The 26,616-nt window shown below is 41.5% G+C and overlaps 2 protein-coding genes across 4 annotated transcripts in view; both read right to left on the reverse strand.

Moving 5' to 3' along the window:
• Positions 1–1,348: 1,348 nt before the first annotated feature.
• Positions 1,349–6,010, reverse strand: LOC111966510 (BCAS2 pre-mRNA processing factor). Its single transcript, XM_023991215.2, has 7 exons — positions 5,789–6,010; positions 3,117–3,209; positions 2,874–2,944; positions 2,559–2,720; positions 2,243–2,293; positions 1,960–2,040; positions 1,349–1,873 (listed from the first exon to the last, which is right to left on the reverse strand). Exons 1-7 carry the CDS (start codon positions 5,879–5,881, stop codon positions 1,747–1,749), a joined length of 678 nt encoding a protein of 225 aa, XP_023846983.1. The 5' UTR covers positions 5,882–6,010; the 3' UTR covers positions 1,349–1,746.
• Positions 6,011–7,918: 1,908 nt separating this feature from the next.
• The window catches only part of LOC111966511 (DENN domain-containing protein 2C), a 28,322-nt gene continuing 9,624 nt past the window's right edge, over positions 7,919–26,616 (reverse strand). For 2 of the 3 annotated variants that reach the window (XM_023991216.2, XM_070444482.1), the window contains 18 exons: positions 25,152–26,488; positions 23,646–23,770; positions 23,218–23,333; positions 22,951–23,100; positions 21,605–21,689; positions 21,294–21,338; positions 20,815–21,023; positions 20,456–20,565; positions 20,026–20,095; positions 19,610–19,687; positions 19,099–19,239; positions 18,751–18,899; positions 18,300–18,477; positions 17,876–17,917; positions 10,074–10,176; positions 9,635–9,871; positions 9,412–9,498; positions 7,919–9,323 (listed from right to left, as the gene is read on the reverse strand). In XM_023991216.2, coding sequence (XP_023846984.1) covers positions 9,298–9,323; positions 9,412–9,498; positions 9,635–9,871; positions 10,074–10,176; positions 17,876–17,917; positions 18,300–18,477; positions 18,751–18,899; positions 19,099–19,239; positions 19,610–19,687; positions 20,026–20,095; positions 20,456–20,565; positions 20,815–21,023; positions 21,294–21,338; positions 21,605–21,689; positions 22,951–23,100; positions 23,218–23,333; positions 23,646–23,770; positions 25,152–26,245 — 3,045 coding nt within the window. In that variant the 5' untranslated portion in view covers positions 26,246–26,488 and the 3' untranslated portion in view covers positions 7,919–9,297. The remainder of the gene's footprint in view (positions 9,324–9,411; positions 9,499–9,634; positions 9,872–10,073; positions 10,177–17,875; positions 17,918–18,299; positions 18,478–18,750; positions 18,900–19,098; positions 19,240–19,609; positions 19,688–20,025; positions 20,096–20,455; positions 20,566–20,814; positions 21,024–21,293; positions 21,339–21,604; positions 21,690–22,950; positions 23,101–23,217; positions 23,334–23,645; positions 23,771–25,151; positions 26,489–26,616) is intronic. The other variant, XM_023991217.2, reaches the window with a different exon arrangement.

The following is a 26,616-nucleotide window of genomic DNA, read 5'->3' on the forward strand; positions in this document are numbered from 1 at the left end:
TATTAGGAAATTGAAACATACCAAGACCAGCTGATAATCTCCCTCATCTGGGCTCCACGCAAGATCTCACGCCGTGGGGTCAAAATGATCACAGAACGGTGAGCAAAAATCCAGAACCACACGGGGGGACCTAGTGAATGACCTGCAGAGGGCTGGGACCAAAGTAAACAAGCCTACCATCAGTAACACACTACGCCGCCAGGACTCAAATCCTGCAGTGCCGAACGTGTCCCCTGCTTAAGCCAGTATGTCCGGCCGTCTGAAAGTTTGCTAGAGAGCATTTGGATGATCAGAAGAAGATTGGAAGAAGTTCATATGGTCGATAACAGTACGCAAGTATAAACACCATGGGACCACGCAGCCGCCATACCGCTCAGGAAGGAGACGCGTTCTGTCTCCTAGAGATGAACGTACTTTGGTGCGAAAAGTGCAAATCAATCCCAGAACAGCAGCAAAGGACCTTGTGAAGATGCTGGAGGAAACGGTACAAAAGTATCTATCCACATTAAAACGAGTCCTATATCGACATTACCTGAAAGGCCGCTCAGCAAGGAAGAAGCCACTGCTCCAAAACCACCATAAAAGAGCCAGACTACGGTTTGCAARTGCATATGGGGACAAAGATCATACATTTTGGAGAAATGTCCTCTGGTCTGATGAAACAAAAATAGAACTGTTTGGCCATAATGACCATCGTTATGTTTGGAGTAAAAAGGGTGATGCTTGCAAGCCGAAGAACACCATCCCAACCGTGAAGCACGGGGGTGGCATCATCATGTTGTGGGGGTGCTTTGCTGCATGAGGGACTGGTGCACTTCACAAAATAGATGGCATCATGAGGAAAGAAAATTATGTGGATATATTGAAGCAACATCTCAAGACATCAGTTAAGAAGTTAAAGCTTGGTCACAAATGGGTCTTCCAAATGGACAATGACCCAAAGTTGTGACAAAATGGCTTAAGGACAATGAAGTCAAGGTATTGGAGTGGCCATCACAAAGCCCTGACCTCAATCCCATAGAAAATTTGTGGGTAGAACTGAAAAAGTGTGTGCAAGCAAGGAGGCCTACAAACCTGACTCAGTTACACCAGCTCGGTCAGGAGGAATGGGCCAAAATTCACCCAACTTATTGTGGAAGGCTACCTGAAACGTTTGACTCAAGTTAAACAATTTAAAGGCAATGCTACCAAATACTAATTGAGTGTATGTAAACTTCTGACCCACTGGGAATGTGATGAAAGAAATCATTCTCTAATATTATTCTGACATTTCACATTTTTTAAATAAAGTGGTGATCCTAACTGACATAAAACAGGGAATTTTTAACAGGGATTAAAATGTCAGGAATTGTGAAAAACTGAGTTTAAATATATTTGGCTAAGATGTAAACTTCCAACTTCAACTGTACTTATGTTAAGAAATCAAGTGACTTTTGTAGACCGCATCATTAGTTATTAACTACCTCATTTTAGAATTACTCAAATTGACAAGCATTGATAAAAAATAAACACAAAATCAGACTTCCCCTCTGAAGTGATCGAGGTACACCAAATATGCTCTACAAATGACCAACAGTTTTTCAACGGTCACTGTCTGAGACTAATGTAAAGCTGTGCAGCCAAGGCAACTAGGTTCTTAAACTTTGGAGGGACAGTCCTGTTCTTTTCACATTGGTTTTCGTTGTTCTCAGCTGCAAGCTCAACATTTCCTTTCTTGTAAAATGTCTCTTCTGCAAGGTTCTGTTTCTAGAAGTCCTGTCGAATGTTTTCCTTGTTCTCGTCACCATGCTGCTGTTTGAGCTGTCCAACTTCATTCTCCAACTGGACGATGGCACGTTCAATCTCATAGTTCTTACTTACGAGGGACACCCAACTGTTACAAGAGAGAAGGCATGGATTTAGAAATCATACCACGGTTGAGAGAACAGTAATGAAAAATACAACATTCACAGAACTGACTTTGACTCCAGCTCTCTCAGCTTGGCCCCGCCTGCAAGCTGATCATTCTTCCGTTGCCAGTTCAAGTCCTGAATCTGCTTTCTGTATAAATGACACACACACACCAGAAAAGGTGGTGAAAAATATATACTGTATATGCAGAAGCTCGTTATTGACGTGAAGAAGGTTGTCGACACAGTTTGTGTCAGACTGAGTCCAAAACTATTACCAAACAAGCTAACCATGAGGAATGTAATGCACAACCTGGAAATTGTAAAGCAACATTTTCACACCATTTACTTACCTACATTTCTGTAGTTCTTTTTGAGCCAATTCAATCATAAAGGCCAGGTTACTGTGGAGTGGAAATAATGACAAAGATTAAGGCAAAGTCAAAAAATCCCTGTGAATCTATACTTTACCCTTCAGGACAAGCATGTGTAAAAAGGACTAAACTGACAAGTAAAAAGACTGATCTCCTCTACTCTCAAATTAAATGACTAATCAAACCCCATTTGTTAGCTTAATTCAAATCAGTTTGGTTGTCCCTCCTGACTCTTTCTTGGAAACTAAAATAAATGAAGAGCTCTACTGGGCACAAGTAGCAGCCACCGACTCACTCATTGTAGACCTTCCATGCATTGGTACCGTAGTGTGCCATAAGTTCCAGGTTCTCAATGCGCACTGCTTGATGCTCCAGCTGAGCCATGGAGTTGTTCACACTCTCCTGCCATGCAGTGATGTCATTCTTCTGCCCTGATGATGGAGCTGGAAGCTCATATCTGCACAGGTGAAACAGAAACAGTTGAGTGTACACTCAGAGGATGACGAGGGTTTAAATGCGTCAAGTTAGAACTGAATGGGGGATTGACAGTTAGCAAGCTTTTTTTAACATGACTGTTCGTGCTCTGAGCAAAAGAGTAGACTGGGTTTACCTCTTCATGCTGAGAAGTTCCAGGGGCTGCCGGGCTGCTAGCCTCTCAAACTCGTTCCTCATGATTTCAGTCTGATGGGTGATATAAGCATTAGTATTTGCTTCACATAATGTCATTGTCGAGCAGTGTAGATTTCACAGTTGACAGTGACGAGTCAGTCAAAAGCCAGCCTCATGGCATTAGTTTACATATTAATTTATGCCTTTTTGTTTTTATAGCATGAACTGTGTACGTGGTACTTACTTCAAATGTAGTGAAATCAGGTGTTGGCATATAACTGAGGTAGTTCTTGGTGGGTCTGTATCGGCGAGTCTCCTCCTCTACCAAGGCTGCAGCCTGTGTATGGAAATTAATACAGATTGACAGCATACTAGTACAGTAGACTAGCTAGACTTGTGACTGAGGGGTGACCTAAAAGCAGGGGTTGGAACCTAAATTATTTTCCAATAGTTTTGTTCTGAACAGAACCATTATTTKTTTTCATTCTGTTCCACTTTTCCGAACTGCAAAATAAAGTTCTGAATGGTATGAACCCCATAAAGTACCAGTTTATATTTTTCCTTTCTAAACTACTTCACAATCAGTGTAGATAGAGTAGCTTGTTATGGTGCGGGCAAGCTATAGTTGTTTACATGCGTAATGGACATGTAAACAAGTATAGGGCCGAGATGTGACTGAAATTTTGCAGATAGGAAGAGCGCAAGAGAGGATGGAGGAGGAAGTTTAGCTTGAATCACTGGGCATCTTGTTATGACATGTTTTATCTGAATTAGGCCCACAGAATTATACCTATGGAGGAGCGGCTTCTTTGGAGGAACTTTGAAAATCTTTTAAATTCCGAGACTTGGCTTAACGTTGCCAGGGATAGCTAGCTAACGAACTTAAGTGTGCAAAGCGGCACCAGGATTAAAAACACGTTTCACCTTTTTGTAGTTAATAAAGCCAATGTGAGAAGTGATAACTATAGTATCCCTAACTAGCGTTGAAACACAGGCAAAGATTTCAAATCCAATACTAAAAAAAAAAAAATGGGTCACATACATGTGTTTGCAGGTGTAGCGAAATGCTGGCAGGCAGACACTGGAATAGGTTTGAGTGACCGAGGTCTTTGCATATGTGCTTAGTTGCGTTTATTTGTGGTACTCAAAAAAAAATATGCCTGAACGTAAAATAACGTTATTAACCAGTTCCCATGCTTTTAAAATAACGCTTCTGTTCCCGAGCAGTATAGATTACTTTCGTTCTCGGTTCTGTTCCTCAAAAAAAATGTTTTTTCGGTTCTATACCTGAACCGGTTCTAATCCCTGTTTAAAATTGAACTAGGTTACCTAAAATTTCAAATGTAATATACAGCAAACAAGTAATTTTCCAATATTGTAGCTGGCAAAATATGGGCATGTTATGCTTTGCAATGTTAATGACAATGGATTATTGATCTACTAGTGGCACACCTCACAAAACATCTTTAAGCTGGCATAATATGGGCTCCTTCAAAGTTCACTAATATACACTGTGTACTTTTTTTTTTTAGGAACACCTGCTCTTTCCATGACAGACTGACCAGGTGAAAGCTATGATCCCTTATTGATGTAACCTATTAAATCCACTTCAATCAGTGTTGATGAAGGGGTGGACACAGGTTAAAGAATGATTTTTAATCATTGAGACATGGATTGTGTATGTGTGCCATTCAGAGGGTAACATACCCATATTTCCTTTACTTAGATTTGTGTGTATATGTTGTGAAATATTACTTGTTAGATATTACTGCACTGTCGAAGCTAGAAACACAACCATTTCGCTACACCCGCAATAACATCTGCTAAACACGTATGTGACCAATAAAATTTAATTTGAATGGGCAAGACAAAATATTTATTTGCCTTTGAAGAGGGTATGGTATTAGGTGCCAGGCTCACCGGTTGGAGTGTGTCAAGAACTGCAATGCCCCTGGGTTTTTCACAATCAACAGTTTCCTGTGTGTCATTCAAACTTATTCCAGTGTCTGCCTGCCAGCTGAAAATCTTTGCCTGTGTGTGTAGGCTACCTGCCCCTACCTCCGAAGCATGCATATTTTAAGATGTCATAATATGGGGATCTTATGGTATGCAATGGTCATCAACCTGCACTAATGATCTACTAGTGGCACATAAAAAGTATAGGGGTCAAAGTTAACTGTAAAAATCATAAGAAAATTAAAGAATGTGGGGATAACTACAATTTCTTGGTCAAACACTTTCAAATGTAAACTTTTTCTTTAATGAAATACGAGAAAAAAAAGAAAAAAACATCTAGCTCACTTAGAGTTGGCTGTATGTGTATGGTGTTCAGGTCATGACTGTAAGCAAATCTTGCGTTAACAATTMAACATTTGCTAAACAGCACCCCATTAGGCTACTGAAAGTCATTTTTGATATGGCACGAACATGAAAAACGATTTAGTATAATTTTGATTATGGAAGATTGAATAAGTGTGCTTCAAACAGTTAACTTTGAATAATTGGTTGCTATCGTCCGTGTATCAGACTCAGTTTCCCCACCAAAACACACACGATACTGAAAATGTGATTTTTGGTTTTACAAAGTATAGCAAAAACTATACGAAGCCTTTCTTCTTAATCAACCACAGTTATGAGCTAAATTCTATATTCATAAATGTACAGGAGTCGGAAACTGTGAGAATGAATTTGAATATATAAATAATTTCTTAACAAAAAAAGCAATCAACTTGATATAATGGTCTTTATATACATTTCTTTAGTCCCCGGACTGTTTGTATACTCCGTTATTTACTCTTTTTCTATATTGTATATTTTGAATAGCTTTAAGAGAACTGAGTTGCACGTTTCTCAGCTAGCTCATGTCTGATGCTAGCTAGTTTGCAACAGGTAGCTATGTATGGAGCAGATACTTACCGCCTCTCTAACGCCCGCTGCATCATAACCCTGGTCAAAATACGGTAGGGCATCGACAAATACTTCACCAGCTACTGAAGAAGTTCCAGCCATATTCAGTTTATGGTTTGTTTGCTAGCACCGCTGGATGGATTAATGGATGGATTGCTAGCTAGCTAGCTAGTTGTCTCAGCAGCAAAACAACGCAGCTGGTCGCTCCTGCCGTCTTCCGGGAGGCTGAGCGTATTTTTCGTTGGTGTCTTATGGCCCTTGATTTTATAGCGCCCCTTACGCATTGGGGCGTAAGGGGCGCACTAAAATTACTATTTCATAATTATGTAACATAGCTAATAATACATCTTTCAACACATGCCATTTGCATCCTGAATTTGGTGTTTATCAGGTAATATCTTAGGTTCCTAGGACTAATTACCACAAAAATGGCACAACATTAGGAAAGAAAATACATAACTCACCTGACTTGACACAGGGAGACCAACGTGTTGAAGTAGTGGAGTCGTGAATGAATTCCAAACTAACATTTCACATTTATTTTGACATGTATGGTGGACATTTCACGTTTATAAAAATATTTAAAAAATGTACAATAGTTCAAAATTGTACCTGTTGAGATACACATTTTACAGTGCCTTCAGAAATTATTCATACCCCTTGACTTATGCCACATTTTGTTATTACATCCTGAATTCTAAATGGATTCAATAAAACAACTCAGCCATCTACACACAATACCTCAGAATGACAAAGTGAAAACATGTTTTTTTGACATTTTTGCAAATTTAGCTAATTTAAGTAAGTATTCACACCTGAGTCAATACTTTGTAGAAGCACCTTTGGCAGTGATTACAGATGTAAGTCTTTCCCGGGTAAGTGTCTAAGAGCTTTCCACAGCTGGACTGTGCAACATTTGCCCATTATTGTTTTCAAAATTCTTCAAGATCTGTTAAATTGGTTCTTGATCATTGCTAGACAACCATTTTCAGGTCTGCCATAGATTTTCAAGTAGATTTAAGTCAAAACTGTAACTGAACTACTCAGGAACATTCACGATCTTAGTAAGCAACTCCAGTGTGGATTTGGCCTTTAGGTTATTGTCCTACTTAAAGGTGAATTTGTCTCCCGGTGTCTGGTGGAAAGCAGACAACCAGGTTTTCCTCTAGGATTTTTCCTGTGCTTAGCTCTATTCCATTTCTTTATTATCCTGAAAAACACCCCAGTCCTTAACGATTACATGCATACTCAACATGATGCAGCCACCACTATGCTTGAAAATATGGAGAGTGGTACTCAGTAATGTATTGTATTTGCCACAAACATAACGCTTTGTATTCAGGACAAAAAATTAATTGTTTTGCCACATCTTTTGCAGTATTACTTTAGTGCCTTGTTACAAATAGCATGCATGTTTTGAAATGTTTTATTCTGAACAGGCATCCTTTTTTTCACTCTTTAAATTGGATAGTATTGTGGAGTAACGAGGATGTTGTTGATTCATCCTATCACAGCCATTAAACTCTGTTTTAAAGTCCGTATTGGCCTCATGTTGAAATCACTGAGCGGTTTCTTCCCTCTCCGGCAACCGAGTTAGGAAGGACGCCTGTATTTTTTTATAGACTGGGTGTGTTGATACACCATCCAAAGTGTAATTAATAACTTCACCATGCTCAAAGGGATATTCAATGTCTGCTTTTTTTTTTTACTCATCTAACAATAGGTGTCCTTCTTTGCGAGGCATTGGAAAACCACCCTGGTCTTGTGGTTGAATCTGTGTTTGAAATTCACTGCTTGACTGAGGGACCTTAAAGATAATTTATTGTATGTGTAGGGTACAGAGATGAGGTAGTCATACAGAAATCATATTAAGCACTTATTGCACACAGAGTGAGTCCATGCAACTTATTGTGTGACTTGTTAAGCAAACTTTTACTCCTGAACATATTACCTCGACTAACCTGTACCCCGGACATTGACTCGGTACCCTTGTATATAGCCTCATTCTTGTTATTTTGTTACTTTTTAGAATTTTATATATCATGCCATATTTAAAGTAACAAATATTTTGTTACTTAAAAATCTGCATTGTTGGTTAAGGGCTTGTAATTAAGCATTTCACAGAAAGGTTTACACCTGTTGTATTCGACAAATACACTTTTATTTGAACTTAATAAAAAAGGGGTTGAATACTTGACATGTTCAGCTTTTCATCAAGTTGTAAAAAATACTAAAAACATAATTCCACATTATGGGGTATTGTATGTAGACCAGTGACCCCCCCCAAAAAAAGACAGTTTAATCCATTTAAAATTAAGGCTGTAACACAAAATGTGAAAAATGTCAAGGGGTGTGAATACTTTCTGAAGGTACTAAGTATGCAACTCCAGTCAATAGGAAGGAGGTGTGACTAGTTAGTTTCTGGTCTCTAGTTGTGACTTTTTAAAACCCACATGAGAACATCAAAAACGTTTTTAGCAAACTTTGTGCATTGGAATGTTGGATACATGAGATTAAGACTCAGTTCTGATCCTTCAAAATCACATCCTTAGTCAAGGTGGTCCAGTTCAATATGTGCTTTCACCTGTCTTATCAAATGACTGAGGAAAGGGTATCCAAACAGGCTCATACAATCTCAATTTAAGTTCAAAATGCAAAAATATGCATGAAAAGTAGCTAAAATATTGTAAACAAAATATTTAGTTACAGAATAAGCTTTACAAAATTCAAAATCGGTGAGAAATGTGAATTGTAATGTATTATCCTAATGATCCAAACATTACTTGGAAGATTTGTCAAGGCCATCAAAATGTCAGAGACAACATACATTAACCTCAATTTGTTTTTTTTTGTTTTTTTAAATATGTCATGCCATATTTAAAGTAACAATCATGCACATAATAAAAATCATTATTCTTACATTGTTCTGTAGCAGAGTGCAGAAGGGTATCAAGAGTAGCCTTACTTATTAATTTCCACTAGACACGAGTTCAAAACTAAACTTAAAAATAACATTATATCCATAATATGGAGACCAAACACTTAAGACTTGGCTAAAACGAACATTAAAAAAATACTAGCAAAAACACAAAAACGCGTGGGTTAGTTTATCATGGCACAACATCTGTTAAGTTAATACCGAGTCCTGTAGCTGAAATGTTTTGTGTAGATTTCACAAGTACATAGTGTTTGCTCCTGCCTTTCCTCTGACATCTCAAAAGTCTTCATCGAAGTTTGTTCGGTCATAAATGCACATTTCCAGTTTTCCTCCAATTACAATTGCACTTCACTCTGGCTTGGAATGCATTCAGGGCAATACGAAGAGACTGGTTATGTCTCAAGCAGAGAGCTCTCTATCTAGGACTGTGGACCTCTGTGCCCAACACCGTTATGTCCTGGTCGAGTCATGTACATATCTATATAGCTGTAACATCATAGCACATGTGTCTCGGCCAATCTGGCAGATGGCTCTCATCCTCTCTTACAGAAGCATTTTCAACCAGACTGCTGACTGTCTGTCACTTCTTCTGTAGGAATTTCATCCCTGAAAATAAAATTGACAAAATTATTTAACTCTTGACAGTAAAAGTCATATTTGTTTAATTGGATGTTATGAATGGAGCAATACTAACCAATTCCCTTGAGTCCCTTGAGGAACCCGCTAGATTCAGACTCCGGGTTTGAAGCCAAATATTCTGCAGCTCTAACTTCAAAAAGCCCTGTGGGAGGGGGAGAAAAGCTTAGTACAAGGTCCACAAGAAAATACATTTTGGTAAGAGGTGATTACTTAGAGGAAGGAAGAATGCATTCTCAAAGTATTGCAACAACAGGGCCACTGATAGGCCACTCCCTGACCTTTGCCCCCTCCCTTGCGCAACTCTTTGTCGTGGATGAAGCCGGAGAACATCTGCGTGTCCATGAAGAGCTGCAGGAACTGGCGGGCCCCACGGGAGGGGTGGGACTTACAGAAGCTCTCCCTCTGCAGCTCCCGGGTCCCGCTGACGCCCATGTGGAGGGAATAGTGGCCCACTAGCTCCACGAAGAAATGCACAAAGGCCTCCGACACCAGGGAGCTCAGCTCACACTGCTGGCCTGCATGGACAGATGGTAGGGAGGGGGATAGTCACTTATAAAAAGTAGATGGTGTCAAAATGGAGAGGCGAGTAAAAAAAAGCTTTAAGAAATGTCTTTCTACACAATTACACTTTATCCAACCTGGACAGGGAGACAAGACATTGTTTCATCAATATTTTGGCTACAAGGCCATTTTAAGGTAATAGTTGGCTGTGCAAACCTGTGCAGTCTCCGTCTTGCCGTAGTATCTGCCCTCTCTCCTCCAGGATCTGCTGCAGTGCAGCCTGAAGCTTACTGGGCAAGATACAGTCCTCATCACCAAGCTGAGAAACAAGGAGTAGTTAAGAGGTCAGGGCAACTCACATCATGCAAGAGAACCTCCCACTGGACACAAACTGGTTGAAGCAATGTTTCAACGTAATTTGTCAATGTGGCTGTGAAATCTACATTGGATTTGAAAAAAAGTAATCAACGTTGTTGGTTACTGCATTGTTGGTTAAGGGCTTAAGGGCTTGTAAGTAAGCATTTCACGGAAAGGTTTACACCTGTTGTATTCGGCGCATGTGACAAATACATTGGATTTGAAAAAAAGTAATCAATGTTGTTGGTTACTGCATTGTTGGTTAAGGGCTTGTGTATGTAACCAATACAATTTGATATGCTTGTGAGTAAGCATTTCACTGTAAGGTTTACACCTGTTGTATTCGGCGCATGTCACAAATACAATTTTATTTGAACTTAATAGGCTTGCCGTAACAAAGGGGTTGAATATTTAGACACTTTCAGCTTTTCGTCAAAACATAATTCCACATTATGGGGAATTGAATTTGAAACTGTTGAGGGTGAAATTTCAACCACAGGATTGTGTCTTCATAGTAACCAAATTTCAATATAGGTTGAATTTGTATCTTTAAAACAATGTCAGATCTTTAACATTATATCCACTACATGAAAAAAAAATACAATATGCTGGACAGCACCTCCTACTGAAGAATTTACCTATCTACAGCTACCCTTTGGTCTCCCATCCAGGGTTTTAATCCATCCCAGTTTAAATCAAATTTTATTTGTCACATGCGCCGAATACAAAACAGGTGTAGACCTTAGTGAAATGCTTACTTACAAGCCCTTAACCAACAATGCAGTTAAGAAAATACCATAAAATTAAAAATTTTAAAAAAGAGATAAGAATAACAAATAATAAAAAAGCAGCAATAAATTACAATAGCGGGGCTATATACAGGGAGTATCGGTACAGAGTCAATGTCAATGTGTGGGGGCACCAGTGTTGAGGTAATATGTACATAGGTAGAGTTAAAGTGACTATGCATAGATAATAACAGAGAGTAGCAGCAGCGTTCTGTGGGGGGGGGCATTTGATTAGCTGTTCATGAGTTTTATGGCTTGGGGGTAGAAGCTATTTAGGATCCTCTTGGACTTAGACTTGAAACCCTAGGCCTTAGCTGTGTCGCTGATGATTACCATTATGTTATCGTGAGAATTATTGAGATCTCCACTCAACTAAATATACTGATGAAAAATGTAAAAATCAACAATTTCAAACATTTTACTGAGTTACAGTTCATTTAACTTCACTAGGGTAGGGGGCAGCATTCGGGATTTTGGATGAAAAGCGTGCCCAAATTAAACTGCCTGCTACTCAGCCATAAAAGCTAGAATATGCATATAATTAGTAGATTTGGATAGAAAACACTCTGAAGTTTCTAAAACTGTTTGAATGATGTCTGTGAGTATAACAGAACTCACATGGCAGGCCAAAACCTGAGAAAAAAATCCAACCAGGAAGTGGGAAATCTGAGGTTTGTAGTTTTTCAAGTCATTGCCTATCGAATATACAGTGTCTATGGGGTCATATTGCACTTCCTAAGGCTTCCACTAGATGTCAACAGTCTTTAGAACCTTGTTTGATGCTTCTACTGTGAAGGAGGGGGGGAATGGGAGCTGAATGAGTCAGAGGTCTGCCAGAGTGGCATGAGCTGATCACGCGCGCTCCCGTGAGAGTTAGCTTGCGTTCTATTGCATTTCTACAGACAAAGGAATTCTCCGGTTGGAACATTATTGAAGATTTATGATAAAACATCCTAAAGATTGATTCTAGACTTCGTTTGACATGTTTCTACGAACTGGAATATGACTTTGTCGGAACTTTCGCCTGGACTTGCCCGCGCCTCGTGAGTTTGGATTGTGTACTAAACGCGCGGAAAAAAAGGAGGTATTTGGACATAAATGATGGACTTCATCAACCAAATCAAACATTTATTTTGGAACTGGGATTCCTGGGAGTGCATTCTGATGAAGATCAAAGGTAAGTGAATATTTATAATGCTACTTCTGACTTTTGTTGACTCCACAACATGGTGGATATCTGTATGGTTTGTTTTTGTCTGAGCGCTGTACTCAGATTATTGCATGGTGTGCTTTTTCCGTAAAGATTTTTTGAAATCTGACACAGCGGTTGCATTAAGGAGAAGTGGATCTAAAATTCCATGCATAACAGTTGTATCTTTTAGCAATGTTTATTATGAGTATTTCTGTAAATTGATGTGGCTCTCTGCAAAATCACCGGATGTTTTGGACCTACTGAACATAACGCGCCAATGTAAACTGAGATTTTTGGATATAAATATGAACTTTACCGAACAAAACATACATGTATTGTGTAACATGAAGTCCTATGAGTGTCATCTGATGAAGATCAAAGGTTAGTGATTCATTTTCTCTATTTCTGCTTTTTGTGACTCCTCTTTTTGGCTGGAAAAATGGCTGTGTTTTTCTGTGACTTGGCTCTGACCTAACAGAATCGTTTGGTGTGCTTTCGTCGTAAAGCCTTTTTGAAATCGGACACTGTGGCTGGATTTACAACAAGTGTATCTTTAAAATGGTGTAAAATACTTGTATGTTTGAGGAATTTTAATTATGGGATTTGTTGTTTTGAATTTGGCGCGCTGCAGTTTCACTGGCTGTTGACGAGGTGGGACGCATACCCTAGTGAGGTTAAGGAAATCAGTCAATTTAAATAAATTCATTAGGCCCTAATCTATGGATTTCACATGACTGGGAATACAGATATGCATCTGTTGGTCGCAGGTAGGGGCATGGATCAGAAAACCAGTCAGTATCTGGTGTGACCATTTGCAGCACGAGATCTCCTTCACATAGAGTTGATAAGGCTGTTGATTGTGGCCTGTGGAATGTTGTCCCACTCTTCTTCAATGGATGGCACGACAATGGGCCTCAGGATCTCGTCACGATAAAATGCAATTGTGTTAATTGTCCGTAGCTTATGCCTGCCCATACCATAACCTCACCATTGGCAACTCTGTTTAAAGCTGACATCAGCAAACCCGTTCACCCACACGACTCCAATCACGGTGTCTGCAATCTGCCTGGTATAGTTGAAACCGGGATTCATCCATGATGAGCACACTTCTCCAGTGTGCCAGTGGCCATCAAAGTTGAGCATTTGCCCACCGAAGTTGGTTACAATACCGAACTGCAGTCAGATCAAGACCCTGGTGAGCACGATGACCACGCAGATGAGCTTCCCTGAGACGGTTTGTGCAGAAAATCTTTGATTGTGCAAAGTTTCATCAGTTTCATCAGCTGTCACAGGCCTTTTATTGTCCCCAGCACAAGGGGCACCTGCTTCATGAACATGCTGTTTAATCATCTTCTTGAAATGCCACACCTGTCAGGTGGATGGATTTTCTTGGCAATGGAGACATGCTCACTAACAGGGATGTAAATACATTTGTGCACCAAATTTGAGCAAAATAAGCTTTTTGTGCATATGGAACATTTCTGGGATCTTTTATTTCAGCTCATGAAACCAATACTTTACATGTTGCGTTTATATTTTTGTTCAGTGTACTGTAGATTCACTGTTGCTATCGAAGTCATTCCAAAGGGTAGGTTTAACAGAGCAAATGAAATGTGACCATACTTTCACTCATATATCAATGTTTAAGCTTGTATAGCATTTGCAAAGTCATCAACAGCCATTGTTTCAGTTCAACCTAGAATTAAACTAAAAATAGATAATAGAATAGGCCTAGGGTTTCAAACTCTGGTTGATTTAAAATGTAATGATATTGAATTGTGTTTGTCAACGCAACCAAATATCAAAATTTCAAGGAGATATATCTTCTGTATTGATATTTACATCTGTGCCACTGACTTAGTTTGGCTTTAATTCCATTTGGTCTACAAATTAATAATTTATGTTGATTCACATTTCCATCTCAACCAAAAATCTAAGTTAAAGAATAGGGCTAAATCAAATGAACAGTTATTTGAAGTGCATTTAAAGTTTGATTTGATTTTGGTTGTGCTTGTAGATGGTTGAAAGCATAGTAATAACTATACTTTTGGCAGTCTTTTTGAGTGGGTGAATGTAGGTTGTAATCTCATTTATCAACGTCAACCAAATATTACCCTATTATCCACGTTGAAATGACATGGTGTACCCAGCTGCCTTGTTCCACTAATGACGTGAAACAAGGCAGCTGGCTACCCATATACTGTGCATCATTGATTCTCCAATTAAAAAAATGTATCATTTTTATTTCACCTTTATTTAACCAGGTAGGCTAGTTGCGAACAAGTTCTCATTTACAACTGCGACCTAGCCAAGATAAAGCATAGCAGTTCGACACATACAACAACAAAGAGTTACACATGGAATAAACAAACATACAGTCAATAATACAGTAGAAAAAGTCTATATACAATGTGTGCAAATGAGGTAAGATAAGGGAGGTAAGGCAATAAATAGGACATGGTGGCGAAGTAATTACAATATACCAATTAAACACTGGAGGGATAGATGTGCAGAAGATGAATGTGCAAGTAGAGATACTGGGGTGCAAATACAGTATTGGGATGAGGTAGTTGGATGAGCTATTTACAGATGGGCTATGTACAGGTGCAGTGATCTGTGAGCTGCTCTGGCAACTGGTGCTTAAAGCTAGTGAGGGTGTATGAGTCTCCAGCTTCAGTGAGTTTTGCAGTTCGTTCCAGTCATTGGCAGCAGAGAACTGGAAGGAAAGGCGGCCAAAGTAGGAATTGGCTTTGGGGGTGACCAGTGAGATATACCTGCTGGAGCGCGTTCTATGGGTGGGTGCTGCTATAGTGACCAGTGAGCTGAGATAAGGCAGTGCTTTACCTAGCAAAGACTTGCAGATGACCTGGAGCCAGTGGTTTTGGCGACGAGTATGGAAGCGAGGGCCAGCAAACGAGAGGGTACATTTGCCGTGGTGGGTAGTATATGGGGCTTTGGTGACAAAATGGATGGCACTGATGGACTGCATCCAATTTGCTGAGTAGAGTGTTGGAGGCTATTTTGTAGATGACAACGCCGAAGTCAAGGATCGGTAGGATGGTCAGTTTTACAAGGATAAGTTTGGCAGCATGAGTGAAGGAGGCTTTGTTGTGAAATAGGAAGTCGATTCTAGATTTAATTTTGGATTGGAGATGCTTAATGTGAGTCTGGAAGGAGAGTTTAGTCTAGCCAGACACTTAGAATATGTGGACAACTACAAATACCTAAGTCAGAACCGTCCAGAGTAGTGATGCTGGAAGAGCATGCATTTAGTTTTACTTGCATTTAAGAGCAGTTGGAGGCCACGGAAGGAGAGTTGGCATTGAAGCTCATCTGGAGGTTAGTTAACACAGTGTCCAAAGAAGGGCCAAAAGTATACAGAATGGTGTCGTCATAGAAACTAGCATTCAATATCAGCGGCCCAATAGGATCTCAGTGAGAAAAGGAAGTGAAACTCCATAGCAACTATTACTTAGTGCATTTATTAAGTATTCAGACCCCTTGACTTTTTCCACATTTTGTTTAGTTACAGCCTTATTCTAAAATTGATTAAATTGTTTTTTTTACCCCTCATCCATCAACACACAATACCTCATAATGACAAAGCAAAAACTGGTTTTTATTTTTTTATAAACTGAAATATCCCATTTGCATAAGTATTCAGACCCTTTACTCAGTACTTTTGGCAGTGATTACAGGCTCAAGTCTTCTTGGGTATGACGCTACAAGCTTGGCACACCTGTATTTGAGGAGTATCTCCCATTCTTCTCTGCAGATCCTCTCAAGCTCTGTCAGGTTGGATGGGGAGCGTTGCTGCACACCTATTTTCAGTTCTCTCCAGAGATGTTAGATCGGGTTCAAGTCCGGGCTCCGGCTAAGCAACTCAAGGAAGGACATTCAGAGACTTCTTCCGAAGCCACTCCTGCATTGTCTTGGTTGTGTGCTTAGGTTTGTTGTCCTGTTGGAAGGTGAACCTTCGCCCCAGTCTGAGGTCCTGAGCGCTCTGGGGCAGGTTTTCATCAAGGATCTCTGTATTTTTTCCCTCGATCCTGGCTAGTCTCCCAGTCCCTGCCACTGAAAAACATCCCCACAGCATGATGCTGCCACCACCATGCTTCACCCCAGGGATGGTGCCAGGTTTCCTCCAGATGTGACGCTTGGCATTCAGGCCAAATAGTTCAAACTTGGTCTCATCAGACCAGAGAATCTTCTTTCTCACGGTCAGTCCTTTAGGTGCATTTTGGCAAACTCCAAGCGGGCTGTCATGTGCCTTTTACTGAGGAGTGGCTTCCATCTGGCCACTCTACCATAAAGGCCTGATTGGTGGAGTGCTGCAGAGATGGTTATCCATCTGGAAGGTTCTCCCATCTCCACAGAGGAACTCTATCAGAGTGACCATCGGGTTCTTGGTCACCTCCCTTACCAAGGCTCTTCTCCCCCGATTACTCAGTTTGGCCGTGCTGCCAGCGCTAGGAAGAGTCTTGGTGGTTCCAAACGTTCATTTATGAATGATAGAGGCCACAGGGTTCTTGCAGACCTTCAATGCTTGTGAAATGTTTTGGTACCCTTCCCCAGATCTGTGCCTCCACAAAACCCTGTCTCGGCGCTCAACGGACAATTCCTTTGACCTCATGGCTTGGTTTGTGCTCTGACATGCACTGTCAACTGTGGGACCTTATATAGACAGGTGTGTGCCTTTCCAAATCATGTCCAATCAATTGAATTTACCACAGGTGGACTGCAATAAAGTTGTAGAAACATCTCAAGGATGATCAATAGAAACAGGATGCACTTGAGCTCAATTTCAAGTCTCATAGCAAAGGGTCTGAATTATGGGGTATTGTGTGTAGATTGTAAATGTAATCCATTTTAGAATAAGGCTGTAACGTAACAATGTAAAAAAACATCAAGGGGTCTGAATACTTTCAGAATGCACTGCATAACGCATTCCTACACAATTTCCAGACTTTACAGATGGACCACTTAGAAGTTAAATCAGGGGGGAAATTGTTATTTTTCTCACTGATAGAACATAGGCGTTCATCAAATTGACAGGAGTTTCATTATTTTTTATTTCTGGGTGTGGATAATCCCTTTAATATTCTCACTATATGAACTTGGACTACATCCAAGAGAAATTCAAGCTCTGACATAGTGTAGTATGATATTAAACTCCCGAGTGGCGTAGCGGTCTAAGGCACCACATCTCAGTGCTAGAGGCATCACTACAGACCCTGGTTCGATTCCAGGCTGTATCACAACCAGCCGTGATTTGGAGTCCCATAGAGCGGCGCATAATTGACCCAGCGTCGTCCTGGTTTGGCCGTCATTGTAAATACTAATTTGTTCTTAACTAACTTGCCTCGTTAAATAAAATACAAATAAATACAAATTTAACAATGTCACTTCAAAAGACAATCCCAGGAAAAGGACGGAGAGCAGACATGCACAGATAAAGTCTACCTCATGTCCTAGTCACTTGTCATGTTTTGGAACCACACCCATCTTTCATGAGTCGCAATTAAATACAATTCAGTTGGTAGAGCATGGCACTTGCTCAGAGTTGTGGGTTCAATTCCCGCAGGGGACCAGTACAGGAAAAAGTAATGTATCCACTCAATAATGTAAGTCGCTCTGGATAAGAGCATCTGCTAAATGACTAAAATGTAAAATGTACACACCTGTTTGACAAACTTGTCTGCGCATAAATCTACAATAAGCACCTAGAATGCAAACAGAGAGAGAACATAGAAAATATCAATGACAACAGGAAAGCAGGTCAAAGTATTGGGCTTCAAATTAGACATCAGGGACTGTCTACCATTAACTGTTAGGAACTATTTGAAGTTTGATACTCCAGTTATTTGTTAGTCTTACTGTAATGACGTTTATAAAACTACCACTAGGTGGCACAAATACTTTTAATTCTGATAAACCATTGTGTGTGACAGAACACTAACTAACCCTAACATTAACCCTTTATCAATGAACTAATCACTCATGTACTTCCTCATCAATTCTGATGAAATCGAAAATGCTGTCCTTTGTAGCATGGCCATCTAGTGACTAGCCACTGGGAATCAGATGGTGAGCTTTGTCACTTACCTCCTCTATGGGCAGCTCCAGCAGCTCAGGCAAGCAGGGCGCCAGCGCCCCCATGAGAAAGGGAGTGGGAGAGCAGCTGATGTCCAGCATGCTGGCGGGTAGCACAGGCACAAAAGTATGCTGCCATGTGAACGGGTAGAGCAGCGCCAGCGCAGCATGGCCACAACGAGACAGCACACTGAAGAGAGGAGAAAGGGATGAAAATGTTAAATTCCAGAGAAGAGGTATGTCAAAGATAGAGTCCATACAGTCTATTCAATACAATTAACTCGGACTACACTATGTACTTATGAAAACTTACACACAGCACTTTCACACCGACCAACAGAAGAGCAAAGCAAACAATACATTCCACCCTGAACCAGTACTCTGCAGTACCTGCCCTCCCACTGTCTCCCAAGTCAAGCTGGAGATGCCAGTGAAGCTGTGTGTACTAGAGGAAACTCATCACCTGAGTTTGTTAGCGATAAAGATGACCCTCCTCTCCAGTAGTAGAGAGGCAAACACCTGCAGGAGTCTCCCAACGCTCAGGCACTGCAGCAGGCTCTCAAAGTCCACGTGCTCCAGCCTCGAGTCCACCGGCCGGCACAGAGTCAGCACCTGACCACACACACACCACGGTTGGCTATTGCTCGTACAACAGTTGGTTGCTGGGCAGAGACATTGCACATGATTGCAGGTGTTGTTGACAGTGTCCGTAATAAAGAGCTAGGTAGGAACTGTTACTTCTCTTAACATCCTGTAGTAACTATTTTCCTATAGTCCTAGGGTGACTTCCTCTTAGTTGTGATTGTGTTACCTCATTTCCTGAGCCTGGGAGGAAGCTCTTGACTGTGATGGTGCGTCCAGGGGCAGGGAAAGGAGCCTCCATGACGCTACGCATGAAGGGGGACACCAGGGCAGGACAGATCTCCCTGCGCCTCTCTACCTCCTCCAAGATCTGAAAACACACCCACCCACACGCACACAAAGACGCACCCAGTATAACTCCATAACTACACCCCTAAACACAAAGACTATCCTGATGACAAGTATCAACAAGGGAATACACCAGGACTACATTAAATACTAGCTGCTTTCTTCACCTTTTATTTACACTACAGTCACACCTGTCCCCTCTCACCTGCACCGACTAAAACATTGGGTGGTACATAATAACACATCGTTAAATATATCAATTATCCTTCTCAAAACTCACCCTTCTGATTAGCTTGGGACATTTTTACAGGATTTAGTTTCAACCCTTTTCAATGTGCACAAGCAAGCTAAAATGCATTATATATGAAGAGTTTAATCAGACTGCCGGTTACCTTAGCAAACAGGTTGAAGCAGCCCAGTCTGCTTACAATACAGTGAACTTCAGGCAGTCTCTTCCCCTTTCCACAGGGCTAAATGGAACAAATCAACACAGAGAAGAGCGTGAAAACCAATCCTGACATTCAGTGTCAATAATGTTATTGAAAGGCTATATCAACGCTGGCTTTCTGGGGGATAACAGAAACATTGCATTGTGCAATGCATTCAAAAAACACAAATCTAACATTCATCTACAATTTAACATTCGGACAAAATGTGAAATTCTTTTTAGTTAGGCTCATTGATTGAGGTTTTATGGCCTACGATTCAGATGGAGTATATCCTAGATGTTGAGTAAGCACTTTACTGCCAAGTTGTCACATGCATAGGCAGACACACACAAAACGTAATGACACACACACACACTCACCAGGATCTTACGACAGTAACAAAACCAACGGCTGCCATCCTCTCCCGTCAAGACAAAAGAGAAAGTTTCACTAGAGACAGAAGCATAGAGAATATGACAGGGATACACATTGTAGTAGAGTTAAGCAGTGTTCTAGGGCAGACTCCCTGGGAAGAAAACAAAGCATGGCATATGAACTGCAATCATGTTTTTCTTTGTCTGACTCACTAGATGTTCAACCTTTCATTTAACATAACTTTCATTTAATTCTCAGATCATATTTCATTCTAGCACAGTGATTATTACAACAAAAAAAACTTGCTACTTTTAAAGTTTTGACCCATTTCAATACTTATATTAAAGTGGTTGTTTCAGCACCCTTATATGAATATCCTTATTGTACACCACTGCTACATACTGTGACCACAATGTGAATGTAACAGCAGCTTACCTGGGCAGGTCTCCAGATGGCCGCCAGTCCTGAGAGTCTGGGAAGCAAAACTTGGGGATGGCCTTCAGCCGATCTTCAGCTTCACGGGAGTGACGAGAAGACTTCGCAAACTACACAGTAAAGAAAGGAGAGACTCATTTTATAGACTCATTTTATTCCCTGGCCCGCAAAACAGGAAAAAGTAAAGAGAAATACAATGGTTACAAAAAACAAAGGCAACTCAAAACATTCTGGGGTTCCTTTGAGCCCATCCATGGTTTCCCCTATAAACATGTTTTGTATAAGTGTGTTCCGCCACCAAGCTCCGTTGCCCCCCACRTGAAAGAGGTTGGCTTTAATTGATTTCAATTAACAATAACCTTGTTGGGAAACTGTTGCGTGATCTCAGGGGCGTAGGTGTTTCCCGGGAAACTCTTTCTGAGTGACACAACCACAAAGAGCTGGAAGAGTTGCTGTTGCTGGAGTTGGATCAGGTCCCTCTCCAGGGTGCGGTAGCCTGGCCTCCGCTTCAGCGTGGACTGGACATAGACCGAGCGTCTCGACCCTCCTAGTGGAGACAGTAAAAAATCTGATAAGGTGAATCTAACGGAACAGGATATTATATCTTGCTTTGATTAAGTGCTAATAAAATGTGAATAGAAAAGATAAAGGCACCCCCCCCCCCCCTGAAAAAAACTAGACAGTGCTTTCCCCTTAATTTGGGATTGAGGCTTGATCTATACAACTTTAGTAGAAGGCGTGGGACATTGACTGATCTCAACATTCTAAAAACGTCTGCCAAACATTGATTTTGGAATGGACTTTTTTGACAAGAAGAAGGTCAATCCTATAGTAGTACCATTAGTGTTGTCCTCTGGGTCACTCTCAGTTCCACTGGTCTCCTCTGTTCAGAGCAGAAGAGAGAGTGCGCAAGAGAAAATGAGAGAGCGACAGAGCGCAACAGAAACACACAGACAGAGATAGAAACACAGCGCGAGAGACAGAGAGTAATAAAGGGATGAAAAAAAGAGACATTATAGGAGACAGAGTGTCTTTGTATTGTATTTGTACCAGTGACGGGATGTAACGCATCTCATGAATTGCTGGGTATTTACAGAAAGCAGTTCATCTTCATCTTGTAGACAAGTTCGAGGGTAATAACAGTCATACCTCGAGCTGAACCGCCCTGTGCCTGGCTCTTCACTCTCTTTCGCCCTCGCTTGGCGTCAAAGATCACATGAATCTTATTGACATACTGCGTCAGAGAAACCACAAACAAACACGTACACAAAGATATACACTGAACAAAAATATAAAACGCAACATGTAAAGTGTTGGTGCCGTGTTTTTTGAGCAAATCTTTTTTTCTTTTTTAAATGCCCCAAATTTTGCACAAGGCCAGAAAGCTAATTTCTCAAAAATGTTGTGCACAAATTTGTTTACATCCCTGTTAGTGAGCATTTCTCATTTGCCAAGATAATCCATCTACCTGACAGGTGTGGAATATCAATAAACTGATTAAACAGCATGATCATTACACAGGTGCACCTTGTGCTGGGGACAATAAAAGACCACTTCAAAATGTGCAGTTTTGAAACATCTGGCATTGTGTGCAATTGGCATGCTGACTGCAGGAATGTACACCAGAACTGTTGCCAGAGAGTTGAATGTTAATTTCTCTACCATAAGCTGCAGTACGTCCAACCAGCCTCACAACAGCAGACCAAGTTTAACGAGGCCAGCCCAGGACCCCCTTCACTTGCAGGATCGTCTGAGAGGGGGTGGGCTGAGGAGTATTTCTGTCTGAAATAAATCCCTTTTGAGGGGAAAAACGGATTCTGATTGGCTGAGCCTGGCTCCGCAGTGAGTGGGCCTGGCTGCCAAATGGATGGGCCTACACCCTCCAAGGCCCACCCATGGCTGCACCCCTGCCCAGTCATATGGGAAATACATAGATTAGGGCCCAATTCATTTATTTCAATTGACTGATTTTCTTATATGAACTGTAACTCAGTAAAATCTTTGTAATTGTTGCATGTTGCATTTATATTTTTGTTCAGTATATTTATCTGATACAAATAAATCACATTCATGTGACATATCATCACATAGTTGTTGACATACTTGTGATCTGGCAACAAACTTTTCTGAAAAGTTAGCGAATCAATAAATGCAATTCAAGCACAACTTCCTTGTTGCACTGAAAAACGTTTCCTCATGGGTACCTGTTTGGACTGGATAAGGCCATCAGTCAAGTTTCAACTTGAGCAGCAAAATGAGTGACCTGGATCCAGAGCCAAGCATACAGGAAGCTCAGATGTTTCTCCAAATGGACAACAGATTGTAGGCCTAACACTAGCTTGGCTTCTCTATGTGTAATCTTGCAAACAGACCAATACCACTAACATTTTAGGCTGCTATTCCCACTCAATTTCAAAATAAAATAACTAATAGTTTGCGGTAAATACAATTTACACTGTGTATAAAATGCTTATGAAATGCTTGTGTGTGTTTACCTGAGGCAGTCTGTATGTTTTGTGGGTGGTTGTGGGTCGCTTTGGAAAGGCAGTTCTGTGTGGGGCTTCAGTAGGGGAGGTAGGGGTGGGTGGTGTCGCTGCCAGTGTTTCCTTCCTCTCCACTCGCAACGTGAGAGGCTTGGGAGGGAGCTGAGACACAGAATACAAGGGGACTGGGTTATTTAAAGATTAAAGCATGTTTGTTTTTTCATATCAAACTGGGCTCAATTGAAATCTAATATCCTTTGAATCAGTTTCCATTACTACCTTTGGGGTGCAAGGGCTCTCTCTCTGTGCCATGTTCCAGGGTCGGGGACGCCTGATGGGGAGACACATAGTAGGAGACAGCTTGACATCCTCATATGGGTTGTCTCTGGGTCCAGCTGGCCAGGGTCAAAGGTGAGGGAGACAGATGACATACACAGCATAATACGCTAATAGTCCATGTTTAAGTCCGAATGGTCTTAAATGGCTGCCTTTATTTCTCTTCTTTCACATCCACCACTGATCTAAAAAGGACTTGATGTGACAATATGGAGAAAAATCTATATTCCAGTCATTTCTTTATCAGTGGTTACGACGATGGGAAGTAAGACTAGGAAAGAATTGGTTCCTAAATGTTCCTAAGATTGTAAGATGACTCCGTCTGCCTAAGTGGAGTGTAATTTTTCACTTTGTGTCAGGGGTGAACTCACAGATAATGTCCTCATAAATGTTGTCGTCAGAGAAGGCGTGGAACAGGCCGGAGCGCCTGGCCCCACTTCCCAGTGTACCCTGCTGCGCTGTCAACTGTACCACATCCTCAAACTCAAAGGACTTCCTGTAAAAATGGAGGGAGAGAGGGGGATGTGAGACAGGGGTCGCCCTAAACACAGTCTGCATTGTGATGTTCAATGTGTTATCCTCTTACGTTCAGCCAAAGGGCCTCGGCATTGGAGGGGTTTTCACAAGTTGATAGTGAAGATGATCAAATCAAATTGTATTGGTCACATACACATATTTAGCAGATGTTATTGCGGAATGTAGTGAAATGCTTGTGTTCCTAGCTCCAACAGTGAAGTAGTATCTAACAATTCACACAAATCTAAAATAATGGAATTGAGAAATATATAAATATTAGGACACGCAAATGTCAGACTGGGATTGAGTAAAATACAGTATATACATAAGAAATGAGTAAAACAGTATGTAAACATTATTAAAGTGACCAGTGACCATGTCTATATACATAGGGCAGCAGCCTCTAAGGTGCAGGGTTGAATAACCGGTTGGTAGCCGGCTAGTGATGGCGATAAAGACCGTAGGAGGGAGCGTCAGGGAGAGAAAAAAAGGGTGTAAAATAGAAGCACAGAGAGCATAATGAAAAATTAATTCAACATGTGGCTAAGGGTTAAGATCAATACGGAGAGAGAGAGCAGGAAAGAGAGTTACAAGAGTAAGCCTAATAGAAAGCAATTTGGATGGTTATGCTAAAGACGCATGGGGAATTCCATTCAAGATTGGCCCAAAGATATGTATGATGTTTTGGATCTTCCTGGAATTAAATCAATAGAAAAGGTCCTTAGGGGGTAGGTTTTTGGCATACCATTGAAGTCTGTATCCAAAATGATTATTGAGAAATAATGTGTGACATTTACCCAGGCCTTCTTTAAGACACTACAACAATAAATCAGTAGATGCTACAAAGGCAGTATTGGTGTCCTTTGAAACCTTACTGTGTGTTCATATGGAATTGCCCTCATAGAGAATGCAAACTGATAGAAAAATTAGGAGGCTACATTAGTGGAATTCAATGTGAGAGCTGGTGTGTGTGTCAAAACAAACGTGACCGCTGGACAGTTGGCTGCTCTGGAAGTAGGCCATATCCAGACAATAGTCTGCAATGCTGCCAAAGACTGTCATCACACATGGAGGCCGACCAAATGCTAGACTGATCCTTCTCTCACTCAAACTTTGCCTCTAAAACTCTCTCATCTCACTTAACATAAAACAATTTACAACTAAGGACACTGTATGAGAGCACAATAGCTCAGGACAGAGAAAAACTTTCACCAAATAATTGTTAACATGTTTTTGTATTACAAACAACCAGATTTTCCCTTGACTAAAGCCATTTCAAAAGTAAGATGCCAAAAATGTTCTGTTTTAAAATGGTAAACCAAACCTTCTCTATACTAGAGGTGTCAGTATCATGAACTTACCTGTTCTTTCTGTGTCTGGAAAACACATTGCCACGGCTGACAGGACACAGGGGTGCTGGGAAGCTAGGTGTTTGGGCTATGCCACTGCACTTGGTGTTGGATTGGTTGGCAGATGGAATCCTGCTGTCCCATTGGACCCAGTTTGCTGGGGTGCTGTCCCCTCCCTGATACTGAAATGTCCGTTGTGGTTTTGGTGGAGGGCGAGTCGCTGGACCCACAACACTCTGAGGCTCTGCTGAGGTATTTCTTCCCTTCTCCCAGAACAACACATCTCCCTCCAGCCTCCGCCAGAAGCCCCTTGAGGTGTAGAAATTACCTGGTGGCAGGCTCTCTCCATGGTCATCCACTGACAGACATAGGGGTTTGGTCCACTTAACTTCCAACACATTACCCACCTTCAGTTCACCATTGGTGGGGATGATCCTTTCTACTTGGAAGATGTCTGTAGTGTCTGTTGTAAGAGTTTGCGAAGGCGCTGTGAATGGCTTGGACACTGGTGTTGTGGTTGAAGTCTTACTGAAATAGGAGTGATTCTGAGGGGCATCCGACTTTCTGCCAATGCCCTTGTGTCCGCACCGTGCTTGTAGGTTTTCCCTGAAATCCAAACCCAGGCTTCTGGCTTTAGAGAGGTTGGCTTTGCCGTGAGGTCCACCTCCCAAACTGTCGCTACATACTCCATTACCCAGGACATCCCCTGAAAGAGATCGGGATACAACTGGTGCATGCGCTTTGACCCTTTCGGCTTGCCCATCACCGTTTGGTTGACAGAGGCCTTCCCACTGGGAAATCTTCTGCCTGATGTTGAGGCCTGGCCTCCCTAGGTCCTGGGTTAGAGGCTTCCCTGAGGGGGCCTGCCAGGCCAGAGTAGGCCTTGATGGGTCCTGGATTAGAGGCTCCCCAGAGGGGGCCTGCCAGGCCACAATAGGCCTCCCTGGGTCCTGGGTTAGAGGCTTCCCTGAGGGGGCCTGCCAGGCCACAGTAGGCCTCCCTGGGTCCTGGGTTAGAGACTTCACTGAGGATGGGGCCTGCCAGGCCACAGTAGCCCGGCCCCGTCCCCCTCCACCTTTCCCCTGCTCTATGCCCAGAACCAGCATGGTGAGAGGGGGCACACTGCCAGCTCACCCTCACTGCATAGTTGGTGGAGGCATGAGGACCCTCCTGGTGTATAGACACACTGTTAAAAACAGTGAGTCTGTCCTACAACTGGTTTAACCACAGTAGCCTATGGAAAGCAAGGAGATCCACAGGGGTCTTTCTTCTATCGTTTACTTTTTACTTTTAAACCCCTCTTCCGTTAAACAGGGTCGGTGACTGCTCTTTTCCTCATAAAGAAGGACCTGCAAAGCAAAGGACACAAAAGCTATTACTCATCCATCAGCACTTCAAAACAAGTCAAGACAACACTCTGAAGAGAAAGCAGTATCTATTGAGGATGACACTATTATAGTGCCTTCAGAAAGTATTC

This window comes from Salvelinus sp. IW2-2015, linkage group LG7 (assembly GCF_002910315.2).
Source record: "Salvelinus sp. IW2-2015 linkage group LG7, ASM291031v2, whole genome shotgun sequence".
Taxonomy (NCBI): Eukaryota; Metazoa; Chordata; class Actinopteri; order Salmoniformes; family Salmonidae; genus Salvelinus; species Salvelinus sp. IW2-2015.